The following is a 12,863-nucleotide window of genomic DNA, read 5'->3' as shown; positions in this document are numbered from 1 at the left end:
TGAAGGAGAAGTTTATTCCTTAGCGGATAGTTATCAGTCCACAGAAATGGTAGGCACCCTACTTACCCGGTGTAAAAGCTTAAATCCACTGTTTTTTTAGCCAGGAAAACACATGTTTTTTCATAGTAAGTGAAATAGTTATTTATTCAAAATATTGTCCCTTGCTAGCTACACATTTTTCCCATCTTTTGGGCAGTTTGTGGATAGCATTCGTCTAGCCATTTTCAGACGAAGTATCGAAGTGCTGCTCAGCAAGCATGTGGCCCATCAACAAAAACAGGTAGCTTGGCCGAAGGAGACAGGTATGGCGAATAAGCAGGAGGGGGTACCACCTCCCAGTTGGGTGTTTCCAAATAGTTATGGACCATTATTGATCTATGGCATGGTGTGTTGTCCTGGAGGAAAATAAGCTTCTCATATCTTTGCTCATATTCTGGTCTTTTGTCTCGCAGAAACTGTGTAATTTGGTCACGCAGGCTTGGTGTAATTTGATCAATTGTTGTTTCAATAGCTCATAGTAGATGACACCCTGCTGATCCCATCAAATGCACAGCATCGTCTTCCTTCCGAAGCGATTTGGTCTTGTGGACAACGTCGATGGTTGACCGGGATTAACCCACGATTTTTTGCATTTAGGATTTACAAAGTATATCAACTTGTCATTGCCAGTCACAATCCGATGCATGAACATCTTTCTTTTTTGTCTGGCAAGCAAGATTTCACATGTGTTTTGACGTCGCTCCATCTGCCTATCGTTCAATTCATGGGGCACTCATTTTCCGATCTTTTGAACCTTTCCAATGGCACGTAGGTGAACGGAAGTGGCTGGCTGAGTAACACCCAATTGTTCGGCAAGCATTTTTTGCAATTGCGTATCATCTTCATCCAAAAGAGCCTGAAATTGATATTCCTCAACCTTCCTGGGCCGATTTTCACCCTCCTTATTGCTCAGGTAAAAATGGCCGTCTTTAAACCGACGGAAAACCAATCTCTACACGCTGTTCTCGATAAAGCACTGTCGCCATGGGCCTCAACAAGCATTCGATGTGATTCGGCTGCCAATTTCTTCAAATCAAAGCTGAAAAGCAGAGCTTCCCACGTATGCTCTTTTTTAGGCAAGAAAGTTGACATCATTGCCATACAAAAAATTTAGGTTGTATGAAATTGCTGATAATGTGCACTGATTACTTTTTTTAACAGAGGTCAATTTCATTAAAACAAGAGAATGGCATGTCTATAGTAACTTAATAGCTTACTATCGCCATCTGTGAGTAAACATCAGATTTAATCTTTTACACCCGGTACTCCACACCTCAACAAACACCGCCTCAACTGGCATTTCATCCGGAGTGAATAACTAGTGCATGGAAGGGAGTTGCCCTTGGGAAAGGGGCATGGAAGGGGGTTTTGTGGTACTCAATGAGAACCCTAGACATATGCTTGGGGTGCGAGTGTGGGGGTGGCTAGTCCTTATGGCATGCATGGATGCTGATTGCTCAGGCAATCACAAATCAACGATTGGGTATGTGCGAGTGTTCTGGCGCATTCGAGGTCTCCTGGAAGTCAGGTAAGAAACAGACTTCAGTGGTGTTGTCATTAATGTATGCGGAATAACCATAATCTGCAGCCAACTGGGAGGTTGCGCGGTATGGGCATATCTGCGGGAGGATATCTGGTAGAGAAATGAGTGAGTACCACAGCCATCTGAGAAGACAACAAGTGGGTGCATCAGGCTGGCTTCCAGTGAAAATAGAGGTCGTTAAACGAAGCATGTAGATTTCCTATACCACAATGCATGAATTGTTGAATCGTATATGATTAGGTGCTCAAGTGGGTTTACTGTTGCAGTGAAGACCTGATGGCTGTTGCCCCCACCATAACACGCCAACACCAAGAACAGTTTGAAAACCTGAAAACTCTGATTGGGTGTAAATGATGCTGTGAAGTGGGGAGTAAGTTTCAGTGACAAGTAGCTTTGGGTGCAAATGTCAGTGTGCGAAGAAAAAAGTGTTAAGTTGTGAAATATAATAAAGAAACCTGAGATATATTCAACAGATTCAGGCAAGATGTGGTGGAAGTTTGTCATTATGAGAAAAACAAATTTGCACTTTTGCACAGATTAATTTGTAATGTACAATGCGTTTCAGTTCATCAAACCATCTTCAGGTAGAGGACAAGATTCAGATTGTGATACATGTTTGAGGAAGGGGGGAGAAGAAAAGAGTGAGGAGTAAGGTGGGCGAAAGATTCTGCAAACATGGAAAACCGAAAGAAATAGAGAGGTGAAAAGAGGGGAGGGGGAGAGATAAGCACTCGTGGTCATTATTTGAAAGGATGGTGGCAGGTAGCTGGTGTCCTGGCGGTAGGAAGGAGGCAAGAATGAAGAAGGGTTAAGCGGGAAGGGGACATGGAAGGGAAAGAGGCAGGTTGAGGGATGAGTTATAAGTGATTCTAAGAAGGACATTATCAGGGAAGGGTTGATCGACACATACTGTGAGTGGAGGGCAGGGGGTGGTTGGATGGGAAATACGCAAAGGGTGGAGTGAATAGGATAGAGTGAGAGTTTCACTCTCTGCTGTGGAAACGGGATTCTGAGGAGAGGAGAGTGGTTTATAAAACCCACTTTTAACCATCCGTTTATGATGAAGATTGTTTGATGAACTGAAACGCATTGTACGTTACAAATAAATCTGTGGAGAAGTGCAAATTTGTTTTTCTTGTAAACCTGTGATGCTAGGTAATAAAGTCATATGGTATGAATAGCTCCTCTATTCATTTATAAAAAAATAACGGGGTCTTTTGTCTTTCTCTCTAGTCTGATTAAGATACTCTGGTAGCATGCTTTAAAGACTCTTGTATTAATTAATAATTTCTCGGAAGCATGACTGATAATCACCGATTGCAGTGAGGCGATGGCTGTCAGGGATGCAGTGCTGAGCCAAAGTCCAGAGTTCCGGGAAGCACGGGTGCACGCCTATGACAATACCACCGCCGTGTATGACCTCTTGGCAATCACTCTTGTGCGATGGGGACTCTCTCACCTTTTGAATGAGGTTTGTGACTCCTTCTCCCAATATTATTCTCTTACTTCTGTGTGACTTTGAATTTTGTAATTTTAAGCACATGCACAACTGGATTACTCACCTCACTTCACTCTCTTCTCTTTGAATCCCTAAATTTTCCCCACTTTTTTGTTCAAAACTCATGTTTATCTCTCTCTCTCTCTCTCCTTCCAAATTGGTCAAAGTTTACTCTTTTCTGTAATTTTATTCATTAAGCATAGAAGGTTTCTAGTCCTTCAGGTTCCAAAATGTGTCTCAAGTATTCCGCTGTTGGTAACATGAAATGACATTTTTTCGTCTCACAGTTTACAGTGTTGATTTACAGTTCAGGTGTTCCAGATGCCATGAAACGCTCTTACTCTAGTTCAACGCATAAGCCAAATGAACGTCACAAACTTCTCCAGGATAACCAGATATTATTATCAGATAAGTCTGTTCAAGTTGTAAGGTCTTCTAATATTTTCTAACCAACTACTTATAACAGAAATTTGAAACTTCTCTTCCTACTTAAGATATTCTCCCTGTGCATGTACAAATTCTTCACAATATTGACACCACCATGTCATGTCTCCTGAGAATGCTTCTGTGAAGACCCTTTTTCCCCGACTGGAAAATTGCTGATGCAACAGCTCAAAACTTAAATTTTTTAAATTAAAGAAAATATAAAAGAAAATTTTGTTCCTGTAAAGTATCCTTCAACATTTCAAAAAGCTGAAAATTCCTAGGATCGAGGTTGTGAGAGTGGGGGAACATGAGGCATCATGACAAAGTTGTTGTTCCGAAGACCAAGCGAAGATCGCCCTGTTGGGAGGTTTGTTCCCTTGGATGGAAAAACATTCGTGCAGGCTTCTCCCTGGCAGTGCTGGGAGGAGCTGCATCCCGAAAACATGTTCGTAGGATGATATAGTCGTCACTGTTGGGTCCTTCAGAACGCAATGAGTAAGGAATGTGCCCTTGCTGCCCTGACGCACACAGCCACCGTCATATCCGCAGCACTGATAGCAACGGCCCATAAATGTCTTTGGTGGCAGTGAGCCTATGTGCTGACGGCCATTTAACTTCATTGAGAAGTGGCATCCATGTCTTTTGCGATGTCAAAATTGATGAAAAGAAAGCATTGTTCATGGCATCATCATGGGTCAACATCGCCTGAGAAATTTCTGTGTGTGCAGTCTTGTGTTAATCTGTCCGCATTTGGGCCACCTAGAGAAACATTGCCGAATGTAAAGGCAAGGTAGGTCTGCGCAGGTCTCATGGCAGTCCTCCCCAATGGATTGCTCTGCATCATTTTTTGCAATAATCATGTTTTCAGGCCAGCTGGTCTATGGCTGAGACTTCTTGCATTTGTGGTCGTGAAATATTTGAGATGGAGCTGTATCCATTACCTTCATGGAATAATGAATCATAAATGCGTGTTGCGTACGCTACAATTGTGCTAAACCCCTCCTCAACCTCTCGTGGCCAATGCCTAAAATTCAAGTCCAATGTGCTGAAAAGTCTAGCTCTCTTGGTATGTTTCAATAAGTTCTTTAGGTCTGGCATATGACAGGCATCAGTTATTGGTAATAATAATAATACATTTATTTGTCCGGAGATTTGTTGCATATTCATACATACACAAATATAGGACACGTCAAATATAATATATATATACATTGTATCTCTTCTATTGTGAAATTGTGAAAATTATATTTGACGTGTCCTATATTATATGTCCTATGTATATATATATATACATACCAATACACTAGTATAATTACATATTAATTGTTTAAGCCGGAATTGACGCATAGCGACAAAAGAAGAAAGGGGAAGAGAACTCCAATGGCCGTAAGAATTAGTTGCCAATCTCTCGTCAGACCAATTGTTGTGTTGGTGTGACGGGAATCACGTCAGGGACCAACCACAACCTCTCGACCAGAATACCCTCTGTGGTGGTTTACGGGAAATTAATCCGCGTCAGGGACCAACACACAGCCACACGCACACTATCCTGACTGAAATCCTTCACGAGGCTGTGAGACCCTGTTAAAGAATTTCAGATGGAGATGGAATCCATCACGAGGCTGTAGAGTAGACCCCGTTAAAGATTCCAGGATATTCTCAAGCACACACTCTGTGACTGGCACAGACCAATCACACACACAAACACTCAAGAAACGCACACATACTCAAAAGGGCCCAACTTCTGGGAGAATCTGGACACAGGTAAAGAGCAACTAGGAAATGCGTCGAACACGCGTGTTTCGGCCACAAAGTGGCCCTCTTCAGCGAACCGAAGGGAAAACACCTCCAACACAAGGTTGAAAGTAAACAACCGGAGACAAACGTCATATTTATATAGAGACTGTGGGAGTTGGGGGGACCAATCGAGCATTGCCCTACACTTACTCAAGGAAGACCATAAAACATCAGAAAAGGAATTGAAGTTGATCAAACAGACCCCCAACCACCTTTTAGACGCATACGAAAGCATTTTCATACACAAATTTAGAAATGTGGTTGTCAATAACGATAAAGGGCCGATTCCATTCTCCCCACTGTATTCCCTTTTGAAATGACTTCTCTAGTTTTGAAACATATTTCCGTTGGACTATGGTCCAACGGAAATATGTTTAAACCCAAACCCCCCCCCCCCCCAATTCCCCTTCATAATCCATTACTCGGATACCTTTCACTTTTGCCCAAGCCCCCCCCCTTCTCCTTCAATAATTACTCCTTCCCGTTCCACTCAGTCCCTTGGTATCTGTTTTTCCTCCCCCCCCCCCCTCCTTCCTCTTCACCAATACGTTTAAAGTACCCCTCCCCTTTCCATCTTCCACCTATTTCGATTGGTCCCCCCAACTCCCACAGTCTCTATATAAATATGACGTTTGTCTCCGGTTGTTTACTTTCAACCTTGTGTTGGAGGTGTTTTCCCTTCGGTTCGCTGAAGAGGGCCACTTTGTGGCCGAAACACGCGTGTTCGACGCATTTCCTAGTTGCTCTTTACCTGTGTCCAGATTCTCCCAGAAGTTGGGCCCTTTTGAGTGTGTGTGCGTTTCTTGAGTGCTTGTGTGTGTGATTGGTCTGTGCCAGTCACAGAGTGTGTGCTTGAGAATATCCTGGAATCTTTAACGGGGTCTACTCTACAGCCTCGTGAAGGATTCCATCTCCATCTGAAATTCTTTAACAGGGTCTCACAGCCTCGTGAAGGATTTCAGTCAGGATAGTGTGCGTGTGGCTGTGTGTTGGTCCCTGACGCGGATTAATTTCCCGTCAACCACCACAGAGGGTATTCTGGTCGAGAGGTTGTGGTTGGTCCCTGACGTGATTCCCGTCACACCAACACAACAATTGGTCTGACGAGAGATTGGCAACTAATTCTTAGGGCCATTGGAGTTCTCTTCCCCTTTCTTCTTTAATTGAGAGGCCGTAGAGCTCATTATTTCTTGCTATATTATGGCTTTCCAGTCATTTGAGCTTAATAAGTACCATCAATTGAAAACCAAAATAGGGAAAATTGCCGAAGACATCCGTTTTTTAAAGTGTTGTAAACGAAACAATATTTATCCTAAGTTCATCAATTCACTTGCTCTGTATCGTAAAAGAAATCTGGATATTGACGAAGCGTTACGACGCAAAGCCCTTCACTCCGAAATAATATCTCTCTACGCCAAACGTAGTTACCTGGAATTGCAAACCTACAGTTTGCATTTAAAACTGACTCGGAGATTATCCGACACCGATTTTCAAGACTGGATAGAAATCGACGGGAGAATCCACATCGTAGTTCTCAAGAAACGAGAACAGAAAGCCCGCTGCATCAATCGTAAACTAGCAAAACTTATCGGTGAGTCCAAAGCTTCTTCTTCCTCTGACAACAAAGGATTCTCCAATGTTTGCAACTTGTCCGATGAAACGTTTTCACAACAAGAGTTGAAGTTGCTCAATTATGGTCTAAACTTTAGCATACAGCCAAAAAATAGTCCCTTGGAGGATTTAATAGCCCACATAGAAGGATCTCTGTATCCATTTGACTTTCCCACAAAAGATTTTTTACGGAAAGCCTGCGAAAATCAGATTAAAAATAACCTCAACCACCCAGTCTTCCAACGCAAGCTTGAATCACAGAATTTAAATCAAATTGTTACCTCTTTAAAAAGGAAAAATTGTTTCTATATGAAAGCAGACAAAGGTAACCTCTGTGTCATTTTAAATAAATTAGACTATTTCGATAAAGTGAGCAACCTAATATCATCTGGGCCATATATTGAAGTGAAAAAGAATCCCCTTAATAAACTTATAACTCAAGTTAAAAACGTGCTAAACGACTGCCCATCCCTCATTGATAAAAAAACTAAATTCAGACTTTCAGTGTCAAATCCAATTTTACCTAGATTATATTGCTTACCTAAAGTCCACAAAGTTGGTCTCCCCATGAGACCCATTGTTCATCTACATCTACATAATACCCCGCAAGCCGCCGCAAGGGCGTGTGGCGGGGGGTGTTAGGTCACCAACCGTAAAAAAGAAAAATACCACATGCAAAAAAAAAACACGGAAAATTACACCCACAGCAGCGCACACACTCATGCAAAAATCCCTTCATCCAATACTCATGCAAACACATATACCGCAAAACCACTAAAAAACTGCACCCCATGATGCAGCACGAAAGCCATCCTACAACACGGAACCTAGGACACAACAAGCAAGAAATTGAAACATCACTACCACATGAAAATGCACCACAAAACACTCTACCCCCAAAGAGTCTGTAAAGGGAATGGAATGCGACCCAACATTGCAGGTAGCAGGAATTTCCCCCCGCGGAGAGGGACGAGGGATTGAAAGGGAGACTTAAAAACAGATGAACGGAACACGAATGAGGTCATTCAGAAAGAATGGGTTATTATAGCAAAACACATAAGGTTAGTGGAAGAGCATGCATTTAAATACAACTAATTATTTTTTAGACGCTGAGGGTGGCAAGTGGAATTTTTGCTATCTATAACCCTGCAGTTGCTATCCCGTATTGTCCGTGGGAAGAAGGAGTCCTTGAGTCGGCTAGTTCTGGCATCTATTTCCCGAATTTTATATGCATGATCCAAGCGACTAATGTATGTAGGAGTACGAATAATTTGCGAGACCTCGGTGCTGAAACATGCGGATCTAAATTTATTTAATAATTTCAATCTTGCATTGAATCGTCTCTCAGCCAATGATTCCCACCCCAAATCCATGAGCATTTCGGTGACGCTTTGCGTTTTATCGTAGGAATTTTTTACAAAACGGGCTGCCCGGCGTTGAACCTTCTCAATTTCCCGAATGAGACCTTTTTCACTCGGATCCCACACGCTGCATGCGTATTCTAAATGAGGCCTTACAAGAGCGTGGTAACAACGTTCCTTGACCTTCGAGTCACTTTTGCCGACAATGCGTCTAATGAATCCCAATTTTTTATATGCTTGACCGCAGACTTTACGTATGTGAGTCCCCCAAGTTAAGTCTTTTGTGAATGTGACACCTAGGTATTTTACCGTATCAACTACTGCCAGGTCACCTCCAGCTAATTTGTAAGCAAATCCCGTCGATCTTTTAAAGAAATTTACCACTGAACATTTATTATAATTTAGAGTCAATCCCCAGTTAGAACACCATTTAGTAATGCAATCTAAATCCTGCTCTAGAATAAAACGATCCTCATCCCCAGATATCTCCCGATAGATCACTGTGTCATCCGCGAACATCCTAATTTTACTTTTCACTTCGCGGTTCAAATCGTTAACAAAAATCAAGAAAAGCAACGGCCCGATCACACTTCCCTGAGGTACCCCCGACGTGACTCGAACGCTGTCGGAACTAGCACCATCTAGGACTACCCTCTGTTCCCGCTCTGAAAGAAAATCTTTAACCCAACTTATGGCGCCCTTGTTTATACCCGCGACCTTTAATTTATGAATGAGTTTACCATGTGGGACCTTATCAAATGCCTTTTGAAAATCTAAGAAGATGGCATCCACTTGCCTACCTCTCTCACCCGATAAAAGTAAATCATGTGTAAATAATCCTAATTGGGTCTCGCAGGAGCGGGTTTTCCTGAATCCGTGTTGATTGTCACTTAAAAAGTTAATATTGTCAAGGTGTCTCATTATTGAACTGACAATTATGTGCTCTAAGATTTTGCAACAGATAGAAGTGAGAGATATAGGTCTGTAATTACTGGGATCCTCCCTGTCACCACCTTTAAAAATAGGCGTTATTTGCGCGGTTTTCCAAATCTTAGGTACTTTGCACTCTGTGAGGGATTTGTTAAATATAAACTCAAGGTACGGGGCAATGTTTGGAGCTAAATGTTTTATCACCCTAGCTGGTATATTTTCGGGACCCGGGGATTTGTTGGGTTTAATCTCGTTAAGCAATTTTAGAATTCCTTGTTGGTCCACTGTTATTTTTTCCATGGGTGGAATATGTATTGTTTCTTGGAGATGTGCGGTGGCAACATCATTCGAGAAAACGCTTTGGAAGAATGAATTTAGGATGTTAGCTTTACCCTCGCTGTCTGTATGAATTATATTGCTACAATCCCTTAAGCAAGCCACGGTTTGTTTACTCCCATTTACTTCCCTAACATATGACCAGAAAGCTTTGGGGTCAGTGTCCAAGTGCTCGCAAAGTACTTTGCGTTTAAAGTCCAGTAAGGCGCTACGTAATTGTGTTTTGGTTTCAATTTTAGAGGATCTATATGTGTCCCATAATTGTTTATTCTCAGGGGATGATGTGTTCACGCCTGCCCTCTTTACCCTAGAGTGTAGCATTCTCTGCTTTCGAAGGGCTTTTCTAACGTCTTTATTGTACCACCTGGGGTCGCGATTTGCTTTAACGTATTTTATAGGTATGAAATCTACGATTCCTTTTTGCATGATATTGACAAATTCTGTCCAAGTTTCTTCCACGTTGACATGACTTAAGCGGGTTTTGAACTCGGGTAGTGAAGAGTTTAATTGATTGGCAAAAGATTCAAATTCTGCTTTATGGTAATTATAAATTTTTCTTTTTGGTTTAACAATCATTTTTATTTCTATGTCCAAGTGGACATTAATTGCTTAATGGTCACTCAAGCCCTCATCAGTTGATACACTGATAATCCGTTCAGGCGTGTTTGTGAGAAATAGATCCAATATGTTCTTTCCACGGGTGGGCATGCGTACTGCTTGATGGAGGGAGTTTCTTTGAACCAATTTTATCATGGAATTGCAAGATTCGCGATCACGGGTCCCAGATTTAACGATATTGTTGTCCCAATCTATACCAGGGAGATTAAAGTCGCCACCAATTATGTTTATGCTGTTATTATATTTACGTGTAAAATTGTAAATTTGATCGTTGAGGGTGTGAAGTGTTTTCAAATCTGAGTCTGGAGGTCTGTAGAAAGAGCATAAATTTATGTTGGGTTGATTGGTCCGTATTAAGGTGCACCAAACACTTTCTATGTTATTATTTTCAAATGAAACTTGCCTGCTTTCAAAATGACTTTTAACTGCCACGAAAACCCCTCCTCCGGGTCTTGTATCTCTATCGTGTCGGTAAACTTTGAAATCTATTGGGAAAATTTCTTGGTTGTTTATGTCATTGCACAGCCAACTCTCTGTGCCTAATACTATATCAGCGGAATGAGTTTGGATTATGTGTTCAAGATCCGCTGATTTGTTCTTGAGGCTTCTGCAATTTATAACAAGTATAGTTAAATTATTTTGATGTTGAATAACGTCCTTATGTGTGCCTGACTGTAGTTTAGGACTTGTAGTTTATTGTTTCAGGCATAGATTCTCCCACATTTCTCATATCCAAGTGGCTGGTTTGTGAGTTTAACAAATTGGTTTTCCCGAGCCCCCATTCTCTTAAAAATACCATAGATTTCGTATCCAAAACCAAAAGTCATAATTTCAGTCAAGGAGAAGTCATGGTATCTTTTGATGTTTCAAACCTTTTTCCAAGCGTACCAGTAGACATAGCAATCAACTCACTAAAAGTGTGGTTAACATCATTACAACTGGATCCCAAGTTAATTGATGAATATATCAGACTAACTAACCTAGTCATGAATCAAAATTTCTTTCAATTCCAAGGAAAGTTTTATAAACAAGAATTTGGAACGGCGATGGGAAACCCTCTATCCCCATTCATAGCTAATGTATTTATGACTCACTTTGAGAAGGAGTTCAAAAAGAAATTCAGTTATTTCCCTTCCGTTTTTGTTAGATATGTGGATGATATCTTTGCAATTTTTGACACCACTACATATAACATAGATCAGTTTATTAACGACTTAAACAGTTTATTCCCCTCGGTTAAATTCACATACGAATTAGAAAAGAATAACCAACTTCCATTCCTTGATCTGCTATTAACAAGAAATACTAAAATATCATACGACGTGTATCGCAAACCAACACACACCAACAATTACATACATCATGATTCCTTCACACACAACAGTCACAAACTGGGCACCTTCCATGCCCTTGTACACAGATTAGTAAATATTCCATTAAATAGAAACAACTATTACAAAGAATTAAAAAACATCAAACTTATAGCTTTTAAAAATGGCTTTAAAGAGTCAATAATTGACAATCTAGTGAAAAAGCACAAACATAAAAAACTAGTTCAAAACACAACCACCCTCACACAACATAAAACCCCGCGGTATATCAAACTGCCGTTCCACCCACATTTAACAAAAAAGGGCTAATATATCACTTAGCAGCAACAACAAACTAAAACATCTATTAGGCAACACTAAGGACAAAATTGACGCCTCAAACAAGTCCGGCATTTACAAAATAAGCTGCTCCTCCTGCGATTCAACTTACATCGGCCAGACGCGGAGGAATATTAAAACTAGATTCAAAGAACATATGGCCCATTACAGATACAACAGATCAGATAAATCGAGCATTGCCCTACACTTACTCAAGGAAGACCATAAAACATCAGAAAAGGAATTGAAGTTGATCAAACAGACCCCCAACCACCTTTTAGACGCATACGAAAGCATTTTCATACACAAATTTAGAAATGTGGTTGTCAATAACGATAAAGGGCCGATTCCATTCTCCCCACTGTATTCCCTTTTGAAATGACTTCTCTAGTTTTGAAACATATTTCCGTTGGACCATAGTCCAACGGAAATATGTTTAAACCCAAACCCCCCCCCCCCCCCCCAATTCCCCTTCATAATCCATTACTCGGATACCTTTCACTTTTGCCCAAGCCCCCCCCCTTCTCCTTCAATAATTACCCCTTCCCGTTCCACTCAGTCCCTTGGTATCTGTTTTTCCTCCCCCCCCCTCCTTCCTCTTCACCAATACGTTTAAAGTACCCCTCCCCTTTCCATCTTCCACCTATTTCGATTGGTCCCCCCAACTCCCACAGTCTCCATATAAATATGACGTTTGTCTCCGGTTGTTTACTTTCAACCTTGTGTTGGAGGTGTTTTCCCTTCGGTTCGCTGAAGAGGGCCACTTTGTGGCCGAAACACGCGTGTTCGACGCATTTCCTACCTGTGTCCAGATTCTCCCAGAAGTTGGGCCCTTTTGAGTGTGTGTGCGTTTCTTGAGTGCTTGTGTGTGTGATTGGTCTGTGCCAGTCACAGAGTGTGTGCTTGAGAATATCCTGGAATCTTTAACGGGGTCTACTCTACAGCCTCGTGAAGGATTCCATCTCCATCTGAAATTCTTTAACAGGGTCTCACAGCCTCGTGAAGGATTTCAGTCAGGATAGTGTGCGTGTGGCTGTGTGTTGGTCCCTGACGCG

At 41.5% G+C, this 12,863-nt stretch overlaps 1 protein-coding gene across 1 annotated transcript in view; it reads left to right on the top strand.

Moving 5' to 3' along the window:
* Ttc7 (tetratricopeptide repeat domain 7) overlaps positions 1–12,863 on the top strand; it is an 80,179-nt gene that overhangs the window by 27,713 nt on the left and 39,603 nt on the right. The window contains exon 9 of the mRNA XM_071584367.1: positions 2,906–3,053. Within this exon, the coding sequence (XP_071440468.1) occupies positions 2,906–3,053 (148 nt within the window). The remainder of the gene's footprint in view (positions 1–2,905; positions 3,054–12,863) is intronic.

The sequence above is a fragment of the Hetaerina americana genome, unplaced genomic scaffold, assembly GCF_022747635.1.
Source record: "Hetaerina americana unplaced genomic scaffold, ioHetAmer1.1.p SCAF_18, whole genome shotgun sequence".
In the NCBI taxonomy this organism is placed as follows: Eukaryota; Metazoa; Arthropoda; class Insecta; order Odonata; family Calopterygidae; genus Hetaerina; species Hetaerina americana.
Note: the sequence above shows the minus strand (reverse complement) of the source record. Positions and strands in the feature narration are given on the sequence as shown.